Here is a 21,052-nt window from a genome sequence, read left to right as displayed (position 1 = left end):
CCATTAATAACTGTTGCAGTTAATACAGGAACTCATTCAGCCACAGGATACTAACCGTTTGTTAGTCATTCTGTGGACCATGATTAATTTGATAACTTCAAGAAGTATAATTTTGCTACTTTAAATTCAGAACCCAGTTTCTACATAAAAGTTTCTACATAAAAAAGTTTCTTCATAATTTTTCCCTCAAAGAACTACCTATTATGTTTTACTTAAATATTAATCCAAGTTCTTGATATAAAAATCAATATACAGAAAATTTTAAGAGAACTTACCAGGAAACTTACACAGAAAGGAAAAATGTTAATGCATATTTCATTATTTCGTGGGGAATTTCCTCTTTCATTTGGTTTGATGGGAGTGGACAGTATGTCTAAAGAAATGAATTGAAATTTACCTACAGTGGATTTAGTATTGAGGTTATTAAGAAAAAAGCAGAGGCCAACCAGCATTGTGCTGCACAACCCCAGGAGACCAGATCTCACAATTTTCTATATATTGTCTCCACTTCCAAGTGGCCAATGATGTGTTCAAATACCTTGCCCAGAAATATGACTGATTGATGGAAGGGCACGTTTAGATCCATGTAAAATAATAGCTAATAGTTACTGAGAGCTTTCTATTGCCAGGTGCTGTCCTAAGTATTTCAATGTGTATTTAATCCTCACAACAACTCTGGGGTAGGTATTAATATCCTCCTTTTACAGATGAGTAAACTGAGCCCCAGAGAAATGAAGTAATTTGCTGAAGTCAAAATTAAGTTTACTTAAGATCAAACAGTTGAAAAGGGGCAGTTGAAATTCAGAGTTAGGGCTCCTACACACTGGTGCCACTTTGCTCTTAACCACGAAGTCAGGGGAAAGTTTTAACACTCTTCCAAGCTCAAGAAGCTCACTAAAAAGCAAGAAAACTGAGAGGACTTCTTGTCACAAGGAGTTGACAGTCCATTGCCTTCTGATCCCCATGGCACTTATTTGGAAGTAAGTTAAGACTGCCTCATGTAAAAAGCACTAATTATAACCAAGAGTATTAAATAATCATCCAAGCTGGATGCTTCAGGACCATAGTGGAAGAAGCCCTTATCCGGCTCCAGGTGGTGCAGCCCTCCACAGAATCCAGGGGATGTGCATCTTGTTTGCTTCTGCTAGATGGTCCAGTGGCGAATGTTTTTGAGCTTTGTGTCACCTTGACACTGCAGACGCAGGGTAGATGCGTGATGCAGGTAGCCAGCAGTCACACTGAACTAATGCCCTTACTTGCTACAGCCAATCTATTGGGATTAGGACCTAAATAAACTATAGACTTGTATAATGTAAGGAACATATGTAATTCAAAAAGTGTGCCTTGAGCATCTTCTATATTTCTACAATAAAAGAGCACAGACATTAGGAGAAGCAGTCGAATCGGGGACTGGCAGGGTCTTGGTTTGGGGGAACAGACAAGAGGGCGTAAGAGTTTCAGGTACAAGCTCTTTAGGCAAGAATCACACATCTGCTGTCACCTAACACGGGGATGGAGCAGGCCTACTCTTTAAAACAGAAGGCTCCGCCCCGGGATCCTGGGCGCCGCGCGAGGAGCTCTGGCCCCTCCCCTCGCCCTGCACGTGGGGGCGGGCTATGGGCGTAGCCCCACCGGCGGCACCGCACAGGCTTCCGCGCATGCGCACTGCCGCGAGCCCCTGGCCCCGACGGGACATGGTGCTGGCTGAACTGGCCGCGCGTCTCAACTGCGCGGAGTACAAGAATTGGGTGAAGGCGGGCCACTGCCTGCTGCTGCTGCGCGGCTGCCTACAGGGCTTCGTCGCCCGCGAGGTGCTCGCCTTCCACCGCGGCCTGCTCGCCGCCGCCCCCAGCCTGGGCCCCCGCGCCGCCTGCCGCAGCGGCTCTCGGTGTAGCCCGCGCGCCCGCCAGGTGAGCCCCTGGCCCCCCTGCCCCCTGTCCCGGTCCCCGAGCGTAGGGTCCCGAGCCCTTCCTGGGGCGGGGCGGACCGCAACGCCCCGGTCACTTGCCCAAGACGCCGCCCCTCCCTCCTGGGCCCCTTCTCACCGCCGCCCCCTGTAGTTTCAGCCTCAGTGTCAGGTTTGCGCAGAATGGAAACGGGAGATTTTGAAACACCACACCAACAGGAATGGAGACGTCCACTGGGGAAACTGCCGGCCGGGCCGCTGGCCCGTCGACGCCTGGGAGGTGGCCAAGGTAAGCACCTGCTTGAGAGGGTAGGAGGTGACCCACCAGGTAGCCGGTCACCTGGAGCCCAGAGCCCCATAAACAGATGCAAAGATAGAGGAATGGGTGTTTGATCTAGGATCTAGTGTCCAGGCAGTTCAGAACTGCTGTACAGGGTCCGATCTAGCTTAGCGAAGTAGAAGCTTCCTTCTACCTTTCTGCTAACAAGACATTTAAGTTTGCCACCCCTGCTTGGACAGCTATAGGAAAGATTTCAGCATGAGACGCTGAGGCAAGATGTAGAGCGAGCATCCTGAACACAGGCCCAGAGGGAGAGACAGTAAGGCGTTTTTGAGTGTAGGCCCCCTGAGTAGCTCATTTTGGCTGTAGGGTGCCATCAGGATGGCAGAGGAAGCCAAGGGAAGTTAGGGCTGAAACAGAATGGACTTTAAGTGGCCAGGTAAGGAATAAAAGTTTGGGGAGGTCGGGTGGAGTGGGCAGCCAGAGAGAAGACTTAGATCTTGGCTCTGTGACTTGCCAGTTGGGCCAGTTGGGGATTTTTTTAATTTTTTAATGTTTTCCAGAAGCCCAGTAAGGGGTGGGGTGGGGCAGGGCAAAGTCAGCCCCTAACACAAATTAACTTTTGTAGTCCCTCTACGTGCTGATTAGCCACAGGCACAGACTTAGTGCCTGGGAAGCAGGGATCAGAGTCCCCGCTCTGCTGCTGTTGCTTGTCCTTAGGCCAGGCTCTGTTCCCTAACCTCAAAAATGAGGAAGTTGGACTTGATCAGTGGCCACAGACTCATGGCTATCGTGAACCCGTAAACCCACCACATCTGCACCCTCTTCCCAATTTTTTTTGTTGTTGTTGACACCACAGAATTGCCAACTTTTACTTTTACTTAGAAAAGAGAAACTTAAAATTCTGCTCTTCACTGTTACTGTCCTTAACCTGTTTGGTCTTTGTTGCTGCTTTCATACCCTTGGAGTCCTCTTGAAGCCCGTGTGACCTGCTCATGCCCCTTTTTGTTGCTGTCACTAACAGACCTTCTAGTCCAACCCCAGTGTTTATATTCTTCGATCACATCCTCCTTTTATTCTCCTTCCTCTGAACTTGCATGGCCCAACAGCAGTCCTGATGACACCGTCATCTACGTGTGCTCAGGGGAAGAATCTCACAAGGGAGCGGAATGGTTTCACTTTTAGTTCTTGATCATGAGCCCCCATAGTCTGGCTGTGGCTCTGTATAGGGCTCCTGTTCCTGCCGACAGTTGTTGCTGCCTTTCCCTCACCAAGCTCCCATTCCTCCACCCTCACTGCCAGCTACTGACTTTGTGCAATTTTTCTTAAGAGTTGATGGATGCCCCCAGATTTGTGCTTCCTCATCTTTTTACCAGACCTGCGAACCTACCTCCATGTGCACCATCATCTTCCTTCTGGCACAAAGGAGGAAGGGCATCTCTCTTCTTACCACTTTGGTCCTTCACTTGTATGTCGGGCCATATCCCCTCCCACCTGCCCGTGGACTTTCAGACCTCAGGTATCCATTCTGTCTACCAGCTTATTCTCATCACCCTACAGATAGCTTTAATGTTACCTCTGTTTATTTAATTTTTTCAAAAAAACACAGGATTAAACACAGGTTACTATATGACCTAGCAGTTCCACTTCTAGGTTTGTACACAATGAGGTGAAAATACACATCCACACAAGAACCTGGGCATGAGTGTTCACAGCAGCACTATTCATAACATAACAGCCACAGGTGGAAACCACATAAATGTCCATCAGTTGATGAGTGGATGAGCAAATTGTGGCCTGTCCATACAATGAAATGTCATTTAGCCATAAAAGGTGATGAACTGGGGTGCCTGGGTGGCTCAGTCGGTTGGGCATCTTGACTCTTGATTTTGGCTCAGGTGGTGATCTCAGGGTGCTGGGATCGAGCCCTGCATCGGGCTCCAAGCTCACTGGAGAGTCTGCCTGGGATTCTTTCTCCCTTACATTTCTCCCTTCTTTCTTTACATTTTGAAGTAAATGAAAATGAATATACAAGGTATCAAAATCTGTGGCATGCAGGGGCACCTGGGTGGCTCAGTTGGTTAAGCATCTGCCTTCGGCTCAGGTCATGATCTCAGGTACCTGGGATCAAGCCCCATCCGGCTCCTTGCTCAGCAGGAGTCTGCTTCTCCCTCTCCCTCTGCCCCTCCCCTGCTTGCTCGCTGTCTCTCTCTCTCACTCACTCACTCTCACTCTCTCTCAAATAAATAAAATCTTAAAAAAAAAAAAAGGGAATGAAGTCCTAACACATGCTAGGACATTGGATGAACCTTGAAAACATTATACTAGGGGCACCTGGGTGGCTCAGTGGGTTAAAGCCTCTGCTTTCAGCTCAGGTCATGATCCCAGGGTGCTGGGGTGGAGCCCCGTGTCGGGCTCTCTGCTCAGCAGGGAGCCTGCTTCCCTTCCTCTCTCTCTGCCTGCCTCTCTGCCTACTTGAGATCTCTGTCTTTCAAATAAATAAATAAAATCTTAAAAAAAAAAAAGAAAACATTATGCTAAGTGAAAGAAGCCAGTCCTATATTATATGATTCCATTTATATGAAATGTCCAGAATGAGCAGATCTATAGAGACAAAGAGATGAGTGGTTGCCAGGGCCTGGGGGTAAGAGGGAGATGATAGCTAATGGAGGTAGAGGGCTTCTTTTTGGGGTGATGAACATGTTCTAAAATTGGCTGGTGATGGTGGCACAACCCTGTGGATATACTCAAAACCACTGAATCGGACATTTTTTAAATTGAGGTATAACTGACATATAACTGTGTCAGTTTCAGATGTACATCATAAAGGTTTGATATGAGTGAATATCGAGAAATGATGCCACATCACCATACATAGTTACAAAAAGTTTTTTTTCTTGTGATGACAGTTTTTAAGATTTGTTTCAGCAGCTTTCAAATATGGAAAACAGTATTATTAACTATAGTCACCATGTTCTACATTACATCCCCATTGACTTATATATTTTGTAATTGGAAGTTTGTACCTTTCAATCTCCTTCACCCATTTTGCCCACCCCCCAACCTCTGACAGCCACTGACTTATTCTCTGTATCTATGAGCTTAGGGTTTTGTTTTGTTTTAGATTCCACAGAGAAGTGAGATCATACGGTATTTGTCTTTCTGTTTGACTTGTTTCACTGAGCACAATGCCCTCAAGATGCATTCCCTTCGTCCCAAAGAACTGTATGCTTCAGGGGCGCCTGGGTGGCTCAGTCAGTTAGGTCATGATCCCAGGGTCCTGGGATTGAGCCCCGCATCAGGCTCCCTGCTCAGCTGGGAGCCTGCTTCTCCCTCTGCCCCTCCTCCTGCTCATGCTCTCTCTGTCTCAAATAAATCTTCAAAAAAAAACCAACAAAAAACCTGTGTGCTTCAAAGGGGTGAATTATATGGTATGTGGATTATATCTCAATAAAGCTGTTTAGGGGCGCCTGGGTGGCTCAGTGGGTTAAAGCCTCTGCCTTCGGCTCAGGTCATGATCCCAGGGTCCTGGGATCAAGCCCCGAATCGGGGTCTCTGCTCAGCAGGGAACCTGCTCCCCCCCCACCCCCTCTACCTGCCTCTCTGTCTACTTATTATCTCTGTCTGTCAAATAAATAAATAAAATCTTTAAAAAAAAAGAAAAGTGTCTCTCTCTCAAGGAGGGAGTACTTTGATATAAAAAAATAAATAAAGCTGTTTAAAAAAACACTTGAATAAATATTTGGAAAACAAAATTTAAAAAGAGGGCGCCTGGGTGGCTCAGTGGGTTAAGCCGCTGCCTTTGACTCAGGTCATGATCTCAGGGTCCTGGGATTGAGTCCCGCATCGGGCTCTCTGCTCAGCAGGGAGCCTGCTTCCTTCTCTCTCTCTGCCTGCCTCTCTGTCTACTTGTGATCTCTCTCTGTCAAATAAATAAATAAAATCTTAAAAAAAAAAAATTTAAAAAGAAAAGCTTCCTTTGAGCCATTCCCTCCAGCTCTCTCCCCCCATTTCTGTATTTGCCTCCCAAACGCATACCCAGTGGAGCTTCTTAGAAAGGGCTTTGTGCCTGCGCTCTGTTCCTTAGCTGCCCGTGACTCTTCAAGCCATTCCAGCCTGGCCCCTGGCCCTGCCAGCCCACTGCATCTGCCTTGTCAGGCACATTTGACCTTCAGTTCTCCAGCCTCATCTTTCTCTCCTCTCAGGCATTTGGCATGACTGGCTCTGCTTCTTGAAGCACTCATCACTTGGTGACGTCACTGTCCCCCATGGGTTTCCTCCTAGCTCCCTGGCTGCTCCTCAGCCTCCTTCCCGTCCCCGGCCCGCCTTTCTCAGGCCTCTTCTGTCCCCTTCTTCTGGCAATACTGCCCCCGCCCTTGGAGTTCACCATTCAATACTGTACTCATGCTGATGGCCCCCTGATTTGTCTCCCCAGCCCTGCCCTCTCTTCTGAGCTCCAGGTGTCCCTGTCCTGCTGCGTGCTCCACCCCTCGCCATACTCCCTCCTGGGCACTTTGAATTTACTCCTCAAGCAGGATTCATCTCTAACCCCCAAACCCGTGGCCAGGCCCCAGCAGCCATGACCTGCTACCACCCTCCCTCTGTCTGTCCTGCTCACTGCCCCCTTGTTTATACCTGCAAGCTAGTTCCTTTTCTCTGCCTCCTGCCTGGCTGCTGGCTGCAGACCCCCACCTGGCCGCCTCTGCTGCTGCTCCAGGTGCTTCTCCCTACAGCAGAATGTGTGGTCTTCAAGAGAGGGAATCTGATCATTTTCTTCCCTTGCCTAAAACCCCTGCAGAATAAACTCAAAATAAACTGAATAGAATAAACTGCAGAATAAACTGCAAACTCCTTTCCAGGGCCACTCAGGCCCAACGTGATCCAGCCCCTGCTGGATTCTGCAACCTCGTCTCCTACTCACTGAAAAGGCAGGGGAGGGTAGGGGGAGGGAGTACCCCGCATTTCCCACCACTGTGCATTTGACATACGGAACACAGTGGCACGTGATACCATTTTAAGAAACTCCTTTCAGTAGCACAGAGACAGCAGAGCCCCCCTGTCAGCTTCTAATTTGGAAGAAAGGGAATAATGATGAGAATAAAAAACGTGAATGTGGAAAAGACAGGTCTATGTTGGTGAGAAAATGTCAGGCAGGACATACCGTGTCATGGAGAAGAAAAATTATGCCTGGCTTTGAGGCATCTAAGACCCCCTCTAACTTAGGGACCATCCTCCCAGCAGGAGCTGAGGTAAAAAAAATTTTTTTTCCTTCAATTTCGTTGCCCTAGTTTGGTTGTGATACATGAGTTACCTTCTGTGTTACATCATAGCATCCACGGGCGCCTGGATGGCTCAGTAGGTTGGGCCTCTGACTCTTGATTTCAGCTCAGGTCATTATCTCCAGTCATGGGCTCAAACCCCGCGTCAGGCTCTGTGCTCAGCGCAGAGCCTGCTTGGGATTCTCTCTCCTTCTGCCCCTCTCCCTGCTAGTATGCTCTCTCTAAATAAATAAAGAGATAAATAAAATCTTAAAAAAAATAAATCATAGCCCGCATCATAGACTTTCAGAGGTTCAGCATGTCAGCGGCTGTTAAGATGTGGAAAGAATGATGTTACTGACTACTGTACCTTTGGATACGGGTCATAGAGGGCATACAAAGTTTGGTTTTTTTTTAAGATTTTACTTACTTATTTGAGAGAGCGTTCAAGAGAGCAAGAGGGGGCAGAGGGAGAGGGAGAAGTAGGATTCATGCTGAGCAGAGAGCCCAACGCGGGGCTTGATCCCAGGACCCTGAGATCATGACCTGAGCCGAAGGCAGAGGCTTAACTGACTGAGCCACCCAGGCGTCCCTACAGAGTTCTTAATTATGGGAAGTTCCAGTGGAGGATTCCAGCACCGTGAGGAACGTAGCCCTGACTCTCCTTGGCATGTATGGGCCCCCAGCCGCAAGCCCGTTTTGGAATCCCATTACAAGCAGTACTGTAGGGAGCAATGCTGTTGCTTGCCTGCTGAGATGGATTTCTTTTCAAGGGAGCAGGTCTCTTTATTTAGAGTTCTTACTGCAAGCAGTCTTGCATCTGTCATCTTTTCTAGTCCCTTGGCAGGAATGTACTGGTGAGCTTCTGAGCTTGGCGAAGTGGTTGCACTCAGGTGTAAAGTTGGGACTTTTCAGGAAAGAAACATACCCAAGCCTTGCAGTGACACCACTCTGGGGTCCATGCCCTAAAATCCCACAAAAGGCAAGATCATGTCAGAACAAGGCCCTTCTGGTATATCGAGCATCTCAAACCCTAGGATTCCGTCTGTAACTTCTGGGGAGGTCGTGCTCGCCTTGCATCATCAACACGGTAATTGCCAACATTTACAGCCTGTTGGTTTAGCACGTGCCAGGCACCGCGCAAGTGCTTCCCCTGCATTAACTAATTTAATTCTCACAATGCCCTTCGAGGCGGCTTCAGACACTTATCCTCTACTTACTGATGAGGAATCCGAGGGTAAGTAACTTGCCCAGGGTCAGGCAGTTGGCAAGTGGCAGACCTGGGATTTGAATCCAGCTGTGTCACACTGCCAAGCCCAGGCTCTTAACTTTATGCTACCGTATGAACTTGCTCAAGTCATCTTTTTTTTTTTTTTTTAAGATTTTATTTATTTATTTGAGAGAGAGCCCGAGCAGGGGGAGGGGCAGAGGGAGAGAGAGAAGCAGACTCCCCACTGAGCAGGGAGCCTGATCTGGGGGACTCGATCCCAGGATTTTGGGATCGTGAACTGAGTCGAAGGCAGACGCTTAACCAACTGAGCCACCCAGGCGCCTAAAGTGCCCACTTGGGAGTAACTATTATTTTTAAATTTCAAATGTTCTCCACAACTCAGCCACTGAAACTTCAGTGCCTCCTACCCATGCAGCCTGCTTATATACCATTAGGAAAGGACAGGAAACCAGTTCTGTCCAGTGTTTAAAGTATTTCCGTATAGCAGAGGGACAGGCAGAGCAGCCCTTCGGCTACCACCCTTGGCCAAGGCTTAGCTCTGACACTGGATCCCGAACTTGCGTTTTGGACTCACGAGGCTCAACCTGGAAACCTCAGTAAGAGAATTTCGGTCATCATTTGGGAAGCGGTCAAATAACACCTCTCCCTGCTAGCTCTTAGGGTTGGAGGAGACTCAGGTGTCCCTTGTGCCTCCCCTACTGTAGGCTTTCATGCCCCGAGGACTGGCAGACAAAACCGGCCCCGAGGAATGTGATGCCGTTGCTCTTTTAAGTCTCATCAACTCCTGCGATCACTTCACCATTGATCGAAAGAAAGTCACCGAGGTAAGAGGCGGCGGATTTAAAACCACACAGTGAGAGTCGGTCGGGTGGGTACTGTGAAGACCAGCTGAGAGACGCACCCTGTGGTGCCAAAGCAGCCATGCACACATAGCACACAGGCTCTCCCCAAAACAGCGGTGTGCAAGGAATGTTAGGCTTTGGTTCAAGGTTGGCGTCGCTAAGTGGGCTAGCGGGGCTCACGGCGCATGTGCCTTCTCTATGTCCGAGAAGCCCCGTGCAAATGCAGGTAGGAGACCGACCCCGTAGTTCTCCCTCACTGAGGTTTCCCAGGACCTTGATCTTATGCTGTTTGCTGCTAAAATAGATAAACCACAGATTTCTCTTCCGTGGTCTGCCATAAACAGAAGCAAAGTAATCCATATTTAAAAAAAAAAATAGAAGAGCAGTGCACCACTCTGTCCATCATATGCCAACATTTGAATCCTGCCCTTCTGAATTTCTTTGGCTATAGTTGCAAGACCAAGGCACACAGGACTGAAGGAAGCGTAAACACTAATGGACAATGTCAGAAGAGATCACAATGGATTTAGACTTTCTCTGGGGGATTTAGCCTTTCTCTGTTACACCGGAGAACAGCTCTTGCACATTTATTTCTCTGAGGGTCATCGAAAAGCATATATAGCATACCTGGATTATATATAATATACAGAGAAAATGCATGTATATTTTGCTGGCATGCCAGCAGTGGAAAGGACTGAGAATCTTGCATGCTCTCAGCAGAGGCAAAAACTCACAGTACCAAGTTGACCCCTTTGTATCTTTTAACTAAGAATGTGGAAGACTTTGTGTGAATTATATATTAATAAATGAGACATGAGGCGCCTGGGTGGCTCAGTTGGTTAAGCTTCTGACTCTTGCTTTCAGCTCAGCTCTTGATCTCAGGGTTGTGAGTTCAAGCCCCATGATATATATATTTAACCCCTTGACCCAGCTTCCTGGAGCTCCAACAATATTTACAAGATTTTCACATTGTCTGCTTCAGCCTTTGGGTGTACCCAGAGCCAGAAACCAATATTCTTGCTCTTTGGCAGGTGGCTTTAAGTTAAGAGATTTGGGGATTGTGTAAGAGATAACCAGCCAGTCACAAGATTTCAAGAGCTAATAGTAGTTGTAGGCTTCTTTGTATTTCTGATTCCAATGACTCCTAGGTAGCAGGTGGTCGAACATCCCCTCAAGCCCTAGTAGCACCTACAGGCCTCACTTGTGGGTTTTGTAATTAACAAAGCCTTCCTGTAATTTTTCTTTTCTTTTTTTTTTTATTCCACTTGACATATGTTATGTGACATAGCTTTTTTTTTTTTAAGATTTTATTTATTTATTTGACAGACAGAGATCACAAGTAGGCAGAGAGAGAGGGGGAAGCAGGCTACCTGCTGAGCAGAGAGCCCTATGCGGGGCTTGATCCCAGGACCCTGAGATCATGACCTGAGCCATAGGCAGAGGCTTTAACTCACTGAGCCACCCAGGCGCCCCCCCCTTTTTTAAAGAATTTATTTATTGGGCACGCGGGTGGCTCAGTGGGTTGGGCCTCTGCCTTCGGCTCAGGTCATGATCTCAGAGTCCTGGGATTGAGCCCTGCATCGGGCTCTCTGCTCAGCGGGGAGCCTGCTTTCCCCTCTCCCTCTGCCTGCCTCTCTGCCTACTTGTGATTTCTCTCTCTGTCAAATAAATAAATAAAATCTTTTTAAAAATGATTTAAAAAAAATAAAGATTTTATTTATTTATTTGAGAGAGAGAACAAGAGTTGAGCACAAGCAGGGGAAGGGGCAGAGGGAGAAGGAGAAGCAGACTCCCTGCTAAGCAGGGAGCCCAATGTGGCACTTGATCCCTGGACCTTGGGATCATGACCTGAGCTGAAGCCAAACATTTAACTGAGCTTACCCAGGCGTCCCTGTAATTTTTCTTCGGAACTAAAAAATCTCCATTTACTCTGTCATTTGACTTTGAAACCTTCTATCCCCCCCTTTTTTTGGCCTTTTGGTAGGTGATTAAGTGTCGTAACGAAATCATGCATTCTTCAGAGATGAAAGTGTCTTCTCTTTGGCTTCGAGATTTTCAGATGAAGATCCAAAATTTCCTGAATGAATTCAAGAATATTCCAGAGATTGTGGCAACATACACCAGAATAGAACAGGTAAAAATCAGATTTGATAGTTTTGTCCTAAAGAATTAAGGGGGAAAAGGCAACTGCAGTCTCTCATTTAGAATTTGAAGTTTCTTAGATTTAAATGACATTATAGAATGTGAGCAGGGGGAGAGATGTTGATACTAAATCCAGAATTGTGCTGGGCTTGAGAAGCTTATCTCTGGTCACAGGATATTGCTGAAGTGGATCCAGTCAAAGATGTTTAGTTACAAGTTCTTTGAGCAACCCAGTGGAGCATCTTTTCCATTCCATCATTCACACATCTGTTCGGTAATCCAACAGCTGCTGACATCTGACTGGGCTGTTCACATCCCTGACGAAGATCAGCGAGATGGGTGTGAATACGAAACAGGAGTTTATCTGAGTGAGAGTCAAGTCAACGAAATAGAAATGGAATTACTAAAGGAAAAACTTCAAGAGATCTATCTTCAAGCACAAGAACAAGACGTGTTGCCTGAAGAGGTAAAAAAAAAAAAAAAATAGGTATCATCCGCTCGTGTGAGTAAACAAAACAAAGAAAGGCACCAGGGAGGAAAAGTCTCTCCTTTTAGCAGACTGCCAGCTGTGTTTCTGGTTTGGAAGTCAGATTGCTTCCAGAAATGAGTATGCTTTTGGCACAGACCAATATTACCTCGCCACAAATATTTTCACTCGGTCAGCCAACAGTCGAGTGCCCAGTGTGTGCACAGAGTGGACCAATGCAGTAAGGGATACAGCAGGGTTCTGAACAAAAGGCTCCGGGCGTTCTCAGCAGGTCAGGGGGTGGTTACAAGAAAAAGACTTTGCCGAGAAGGTGCCGTTGAGCTGGAACTAGCAGAATTACATGAGAGTGTGGCAGACTGGCAAGAGCAGAAGGGTGCTGCTGGCCGAAGGAGCTGGCAGCACTGGCAGACGTCTGCAAGAACAGTGGGGCGTGAGCAGTGACAAGGCAGGCGTAGGAGGGATGCTCCAAAGCGAGGGCACTCAGGTGAGCTTGGAGCCGTATTTTGAAAGGCTTGCTCTGCTGTTCAAGGGGCTTGGGCCTTGTTCCCAAAAAGCAGCAGGGAGCCAATAGGTGTCTTTAAGGAAGAACGAGTAGAGTAAATCGGATAGATCTGCTGTGGCTTGTAGAAAGTTAACTCGTGGTAGTTGGAGGCAGGAGGCTAGCAGGAGGCTGTCACAGCCATGTGAGAATGGAAAAAAACTTAGAGGGGCAGCAGAGGGGCCAGATTCTAGAGGCATTACTTGGGCAGAGCTGATGGCTCTTAGTGGCTGCTTAGATTACTTGGAGTGTGGCATGGGGCTGGAAGAAGATGGGGAAGGAGGGGTTAAAGGATCGGCAAGGTTTCCAGCCTAGGACGTGGCAGGCTGATGATGGTCTTAAGTCCTGCTAGGGAATACAGGACAAATGAATCCCCTTTGTTACACGCAAGGTATAAAGAAAGTGAACAATAGTAGAATTGTACTAGGAAAGTTGAGACATATTCCAGTACTTGCTAGATTAGAGTTCTAAATCACCAGGAGATCTTAGACAAATCATTTTACCTCTCCATTCTACCTTGTCCAAGGAAAGGAGTTTTGCTGCTTACCTCTTTAAAGAAAGAGTGTGTAGTTAATACAAAGTGTGTGTTTCATTTATTAAGCCTTGCTCCTCACTGCTCCATAGGCCTCTATTAACCATTTTGACCTTGACCTAGATGCTTCATTCATTCAACTTGGTGAGTTTCTTTAGTAGAGGGATTGAAAACCACTGGTTTTTGGATGCTCCCACCCGAGCACACCATAGGCATGTACAGCAATGAAAAAGATGGTTACGTCTTCTGTTCTCTAAATCCGTGTGTTTTATCTGACTTTATTTTAAAACATGGTTAGAACCAGCCCCGGTTTTGTTTCTGCGGCTTCTGTTAGAAGCCTCGGGGAACAGGAGACAACCTGGTGGGGGAGGGGGGACAATCAGGCTTAAGGCCCCAGAGGCGTCAGTAACTCCATCTTCTCTCTTGAGGGAGCCATAGTTCTTTTTTTCTGTTTGTGTAACAAACAACAAAATGCATCCTTAGTGGCTCACTCAAGCCAGGAGTCTGTGTAAGTTCAGAGCTGGCAGGGAACCTGGCAGGGCCCAGATCCCCCTGCTTTCCACGGGAGGCAGCAACCGCAAGGACAGGCGCTGACAGACGCCAGGCCACATGGCTGGCAAGTGAGGGCAGGCCCGGGTCTCGCTGCCTGGTTCTATGCCTTTCTGCATTGCAGCCCTGCAGCTCCCCTATCAACAAGGAGCTAGCTACTGTAAATTCTGACCCTCATTATCTTTGTTTCATGAACAGGAAATTGGGGTGAGTGGGTTTGTCCTCTGGGTCCCCAGAGTCTCTAGATAGCACTGATAAATTCTCATTTCTCATGCTTTCTGTTCAGTAGATAGACTATGGCATCTCTCTTGTTATTTCAATTGATCAAAATGTGGCTGTTATCTCGAAGAAGTTGAAAGTTGGCTTTCCACAGCGTGTGGAACTGCTCTCTTCTAGAAGGTTCGGTACCATATATAGGCATCTGTGTTCTTTAGGGTTAGTCTCCAAAGTCAGAGGATTTGATAAACCAAATTCCATTGAATTGCAAGTGCCACCAACGTTAAGACAGCATGAATCCAGTTACTTCTAAGAAAGAAACAAATGAAAAAAACCACTGCCAGTTTATTGTAAGACACTATCAGCGGTAAGGTGCCTTCTCATTTGAGATGCTAAAAGATGAAAAACCAGGCATCCAGGAATTTAGAAACGCCATGGTTATAGTAGGACCACGGGCTTTTTTGGTGACTGTTTCACAAGACCTGTTTCTGGTGTTCGTGAAACCAGCATGGCTAACTTTGGAAAGCCAAGTTGAGAAAAAATGGTTCGTGCTGGTAATTTACTGTGACAGTTTCCAGGCAGGGCATCACGGAGCCTGTGGGTGCCAGGGACTGCCGTGCAGACAGAGCTCATCACCTCCGTCCCGTTCTGTTGAGTTGAGTTGACGAGCCTCCGTGATGTCTAGCATTCTAAAAAGGGGTTCCCATTAAAATCCACTCTGTCTGTGCCTGCGAGATTCATTCCACTCCAGAGCCAAGTGGGAGCAGCCGCTGCTTAGGCCCCATGGGACACGTGTGCTGTGTGCCCACCATGGGCCCATCCGCAGCAGCCTCTGGCCACCACCCAAGACCCCTCCATCGCACCCTGCCAGCCCTCAGGGCTCTGTTAGGGTCCAGCAAGTTTCACCATTCAGCAAAAGCATGGCAAGTGCAGTAGATGGCTGAGAAACATGTAAGGAATTTGCGAATTCTTTAAAATCATTAGCGATTTCTTAAAGCCAGGGGAGGGAACCATCTCCTCGGAGATCCCTGGGGAGCCTTGAGCAGCAGGGGCAGGGACAGAATGCCCTTGAAGCAGTGGGGGGCGGGGGGGGGAGGATGGAAATGACCCTTCATTTATGACATTTCAGAAATAGTTACAGACCATGTGCCTCCCATGTGCCAGGCCCTGTTCTGGAAGCTTGGTGTGCGTCAGTGAACAAAACGAAGACCCTGGTAGGGGGAGGCAGTAAACAGTCAACGTCGTATGTATGCACCACTTCTAAGCTTTAGAAGAAGTACTATGTGGAGCACAGTCTGGGCGATCAGGACTTAGCCCAATCGGCTGGGGCCCCTGGGGCCAAGGGGCAGGTTGTGTTCTGGTTGGGTGGGGGGGGCTTGTGGAGGATTAGCCAGGTGCACACCTGGAGGGAGGGCCTTCAGGCAGGGGTAAAGAAGGGAAGGTGGAGGAAGCAAGTGTTGGTGGCCTGTTAGCCATTGGAAGGGCGGAGTCTTTCCCTCTTGAGCCCACCTGAGCCCGCCACAGGAGGCCAGGAGTGGGGAGAGCTGGGAGGAGGCTGTTGCCATACTGGCTTCAGAGCCCAGGTTGGCAGCAAAGACATGGGGCAGTGAGAAGGGGCACAGAGACACGTGCAAGACAAGCCCAAGAGTTTGGAGGAATGGAGGTGCTACGCATCTTTTGCGTGGAGCAGTGCATAGCACATAGTAGACTGGATCTGGATAAATATTTGTGGAGTGACCATAGAAAGGAAGGGATATACCTGATGTGACGCTAAGCGCTTAAAGTAGATTATTTCTAGTCCTTTTAAGAATCCTAGATAGTGTTGGTATCATTGTCCTCCATTTGCATACGTGCAGGGAAGCTCAGAGAGATCAGGTGTCTGGCCCAGCGTCACACAGCTGGTTAAGTGGTAAAGCTGGGCTTCACAATCCAAGTCTGTCTGACTATATTCTGTAATTTTTCCAGTAATTTCGGTTTCTCCACCTCTATTTCCTCTTCTCCCTTTACCTATAAACATGCATAAGCCTTCCCCATTCTTAATTTAAAAAATTTGTTTTGACTGTGTCAAACTGACTTTTTACCATGTGTTCCCATGTGTTCATTTTGAATTTTGTACCTGTATATTTATTACTATTAAAACATGTATATTTCATAAATATTTAATAGTAATAGGTATACATATATGTAATAGTAATAAATGTGCAGGTACAAATTCCAAATGAAAGGGCTTCATTTTATTTTATTTTTTAAAAGATTTTATTTATTTGAGAGTAAAAGAGCATGCGTGGGTGGGAGGAGGGGCAGAGGGAGAGGAAGGGAGAGAACCTCAAGCGGACCCCACTCTGAGCACAGAGCCTGTCGCAGGGCTCTATCCCACAACCCTGAGATCATGACCGGAGCCAAAATCAAGAGTTGACTGCCCAACCAAATAAGCCACCCACGCACCCCTTATTTTATTTTTATGTGTGTGTGTGTATGTGTGTATATATATATATATATATGCGCAAACGTGCGTATATATACATACAGAGAAGGGGTAGATATATAGGCCTTTCCTACAAATGTAGGAGGTTTTAAAGCAAAAAAGAATTTAAAAATTTTTTTCCACTTTTACTGAGATGTAATTGACATGCAGCATTGCCTAAGTTTAGGGTATACGGCGTGATGACCCGACCTACATGTTAACACAAATGGCGGAATTTCCTTCTTTTTATGGCTGAATAATATCCCATTGCATATATATACCACATCTTCGTTACCCATTCATCTCTCAGTGGGTACTTAGGTTGTTTCCATGTCTTAGCTGTTATAAATAATGCTGCTTATGAATTCAGGGGTGCACATCATCTCTTCGACACGGTGTTTCCGTTTCCTTCAGATATGTTCCCAGAGGGGCGCCTGGGTGGCTCAGTGGGTTAAAGCCGCTGCCTTCGGCTCAGGTCATGATCCCGGCGTCCTGGGATCGAGCCCCGCATCGGGCTCTCTGCTCAGCGGGGAGCCTGCTTCCTCCCTTCTCTCTCTGCCTGCCTCTCTGCCTACTTGTGATCTGTCTGTCAAATAAATAAATAAAATCTTTAAAAAAAAAAAAAAAAGATATGTTCCCAGAAGTGGAACTGCTGGCTCATGGGGTAGCTCTATTTTTAATTTTTTGAGGCGCCTCCATACTGTTTGCCACACTGACTGCACTAATTTACATTCCACCAATAGTTCACAAGGGTTCCCTTTTCTCTACCTCCTCTCCAATATTGGTTATCTCTTGTCTTTTCGGTGACGGCCATTCTAACAGGCATGTGGTGAGATCACATTGTGGTTGTTTTTCTTTTCTTTTTTTTTTTAAGATTCCATTTATTTATTTGACACAGAGAGAGAGGGAACACAAGCAGGAGGAATGAGAGAGGGAGGAGTAGGCTCCCCACTGAGAAAGAAGCCCGATGTGGGGTTCAATCCCAGGACCCTGGGATCATGACCTGAGCCAAAGGCAGACACTTAACAACTGAGCCTCGCAGGTGTTCCCTCATCATGGTTTTGATTTATGTTTCCCTGATGAAGAGCGATGTCAAGCACCTTTTCATGTACCTGTTGGCCAGTAATACATCTTCTTTGGAAAAAAGTCTATTTAGGTCCTTTGTCTATTTTTAATTGGATTATTTGGAGGTTTTTGGCTATTGGGTTGTATGAGTTCCTCATCTGTTTTGGATATTAGCCTTTAAAAAGCAAAAAAATTTGAGGAGACAAACAAACACCCCCTTGTGTGGCCCCAGAACCAGCTATTGGCGGACACGTGAAAAGGAGCCAGTCTCAGACCTAGTAAGTTTTCCATCTGAATTACAAGCCTGCTATTAAATGATCTAAGCCGTACATGATCTGATTTCCTCTTGCAGATCTTAAACCGACTGCAAGTGGTAAAAGAATTTCTGAGAAACAACAAGGATCTTAGAAGTGGTCTTACAGGAGATCTGCAGAAGCTAGACAGCCTCCATCTCCAGCACCAAAATCCAGATTCCAAGGAATCTGGGGCCCAGACACCTGAAGGGAAGGCCTGAGGTGATTTCCTGCATGTGACGGTAAGTAAGGACAAAATAACCTCATCACCCTGATGCCTGCTCTCTTATGTAAGGCTGTGATGAACACACAATTTGGTCTAACCTGAAGTTTCCCCGTGTCCTTATTATTTGAAAGAAAGGACATTGAGCTCTGTGCTCTAATTGGTGGTTCTCACATCTGTGAAGTAATTCAACATAATGTCCCTGTCAGCTTTGTTTAGTCCAATATACCTGGAGTCACTGGTCTAGTCTTAAGTAAATCAACTTTTTGACTTAATCAAAAAGCCCGTCAGCTCTAAAGCAATGTCAGTGATACCTAGCTCTTAGCAACTTGTTCATTTCCATAAGAAAAATTTGTTGAAATGACTGTCTCCAATGTTTCATGGTGTTCCTTTCAAATAAAGGAAATTAAATATTTTCTGTTGTTTTAGATTGCCCTCTGACAGAAATCAGACCTGTTATGTGAATGTCAGCATGGCTTCAATCTCGGCTTTTCTTTTCTGTGCAAAAGGAAACACTTATCAGAGTACCCTGCCCAGACAGAAAAGGAATTTTTGTTGGTTTGTCCTAGACTTCTTTGACTCTTTGGGAATATTTTTTTTAATATTCATAAGCTTGGTGTTGTGTTATCTGTAACCGCCCAAAAAATGTTAGATGCTGCTGTGCCAAAACTTGCTGTCATCCAGGGTTTTTTTTTGTTTTATTTGTTTGTTTTGATTTTGAGGTTTTGGGGTTTGGGGCATTGGGGTTTTGGGGGGAGGATGGTTTTTTGTTTTTGTTTTCTATTCAGAAGGTAAGATTCTTTTCTGGTCCTAAACTTAAAACTGCTTCACACAGTAAAGTCTGTGGTTGGCCAGGCCTGTGCGAAGGGTCACACTGAGTGCTCTGCCCACTGGCACCCAAGCCCTGTCCCCACACCCATTCCTGAAAGTCTCTTTTAGGAGGATGCCCAAGCGGCAGCAGGGGATGGGGGGGGGGGGCTGTGATATAAATGTTGAGGTATAAATCCTTTCTTTTTGGAAGAAGGCAAGAAAACAAATCTCCGGAAAGGCCATTTCCTAGCCTTTTCTGGTTAGTACAGAATTATTGGTCCCCGTTTCTGATAGGCCAGGCCGGTAGAGTGAGGAGGTGGGCCCAGGCTAGTTGCAGGGGACTGGAGAACACGGTGACTTGACTGACCAAAGCAGGCAGAGGGCCCAAGCCAGCATCACAGATGGGGATGTCGGGGAAAGCTCTGCAGTTGCTGGCTTGTGTATGGCACTCCTGGGAAAAGTCACCTCCCGTGGCCATCATGGCCCTTTCTGGTCAGTTCTATATATTCTGAGTGCCGAGCACAGGGTCTAGCCCTCGTATGCTTCACAAATATTTGTTGACTGAAGGATCCACCAACAATTTATTCTTACACATGAATGTGTGTCATACTGTTAACTAAGCCTTGTCCTTTGTTATGAGATTTAAGGATGAAATATCACCATTCTTAAGGAAATTCAGAGGCATCGTTTTCTTTCCACAGATTGACAAATTCATCTGTAACTTCGTCTATTGCTTTACCCCAAGAGTTCTCCACTTCTGACTTTGTGCTATTTGTTTCCTCAACTGCAAAACCACTGTCCAGCCATATGCAGTGGTCCATGGGATCAGCCTCCCTCCCCTCCATCTGCTCCTTTTCAAAGCCAGCAGCACTTAACCGGGCCAGGTCACTTCTGGACCTTCAGGGACAGAATTGCCACCTGCCGCACTCCTTGGAGGAAGTGTTTCCACTCCAAACCCAAAGGAAGCCATCGTTCGCTTGCTCGGCTGCCCATCAAGGATGTGCTCTGTAGACAATGGGCAGAGGGTGGGGGTATATTTGGCATATTTTTACATTAAAATGCATGTATATAATGCTGTAAACCCTGCATGAAGGCAGATGTTCCTAACTGATGGGTCTTGAATTGTACATTTTCTTTGTCCGTTCATTTCACACAATTTCTTTAGAAAGCTTCCATAGTAAAGTAAGAATCATCATTGTTCTCGCAACCATGCCCAGACTAAGAAATTTGCTGAAACGTTTCCCAGCTTCTAGATGTAAGGTACATCTGGAAGGTAGGATCCAATTAAATCTTGATTCACTAACCAAGTTAAGACCTGCTTTCTAACTTTAGGAACTTGGGGTTTTGAACACTTTCGTCTCATATCCCTTGTGTCCAGTTAGCTTTTCCTTCTGTCTCAAACATTTATCAAGTGTCCGCCACAGCGGCATTGAAGAGGATGGCAGATGTGAGGATTTATAAGGTATGGACGATGTTATGTGTGCCATCGTCTTGAATTTATTGTCTGCTCTGATAAATGAAAGATACTGTGCAGAAAACGTTATACTGGCAACATTTAACTACACTGAAATCGAAGAAAGGGAAGACATGTCCAGAGAGGGCTTTAAAGCAAATGGAGCGTGCACAGGGATGTCAGCCTGTGGGCCTCTTCTCTACGAATCTGGGCACGTGGCCCATGATGCACACACGGGGGTGCTCACAGTGGCACCGGGAGCCTGGCGTCAAGAGATGACTGCTGAAATCCCAGTGCATCCAAGCCACAGAGCACTCTGGTTGTAAAGAAGAATGTCGTCATGCTGCAGTGCAGGGATACAGAACGATCTCTAACACACATGGAACAGAAGCAGAACGTTCAACATTGCATGGTATGCTGTAAAACTCTGTCTTTTTCAATAAAAGGTCCGGAAAGCTGTATGCCTGTCCCAGGCTCCTTTGCTGTGTTACCGCTGGGAGAGGAATTGAGGTCGAAGGGGGTGGTTAGAAATGTGGCTTTTCTGTTTGTGGCATTGTCCCATATAAAATTTGTCCAACAAACATGCACTCCTGGTATTTTGAAAGTTCTTAATTACGGTCTGTTCATTTCAAGGTAATCAAGAGACGTGAACAATATAACTTCAAACTATAAGACTTATGTGTCAGATTCCCTGGAATAGGTTGTAGCCTCCCATTTTTGAGGGGGTCAGCTCCACCTCTAGGGGCACTGGGGAGGCGATAGC

At 46.6% G+C, this 21,052-nt stretch overlaps 1 protein-coding gene across 3 annotated transcripts; it reads left to right on the top strand.

The window, feature by feature from the left end:
- Window positions 1–1,650: 1,650 nt before the first annotated feature.
- Window positions 1,651–20,876, top strand: LOC308337621 (uncharacterized protein CXorf38). Of its 3 annotated transcripts, none has more exons than XM_080795734.1 (7): window positions 1,651–1,910; window positions 2,061–2,195; window positions 9,380–9,499; window positions 11,502–11,651; window positions 11,946–12,125; window positions 17,863–18,045; window positions 19,538–20,876. In XM_080795734.1, exons 1-6 carry the CDS (start codon window positions 1,659–1,661, stop codon window positions 18,022–18,024), a joined length of 999 nt encoding a protein of 332 aa, XP_080651860.1. In that variant the 5' UTR covers window positions 1,651–1,658; the 3' UTR covers window positions 18,025–18,045; window positions 19,538–20,876. The 3 variants fall into 3 exon arrangements, with proteins under 3 accessions (XP_080651860.1, XP_080651861.1, XP_080651862.1); XM_080795735.1 differs by having other exon boundaries at window positions 1,671–1,910; window positions 18,456–20,876; XM_080795736.1 differs by lacking the exon at window positions 2,061–2,195 and having other exon boundaries at window positions 1,679–1,910.
- Window positions 20,877–21,052: the final 176 nt, after the last annotated feature.

Source organism: Martes martes (genome assembly GCF_963455335.1).
Source record: "Martes martes genome assembly, chromosome: X".
Taxonomy (NCBI): Eukaryota; Metazoa; Chordata; class Mammalia; order Carnivora; family Mustelidae; genus Martes; species Martes martes.
The sequence above is the reverse complement of the archived record's forward strand: the minus strand, read 5'-3'. Positions and strand labels throughout refer to the sequence as shown.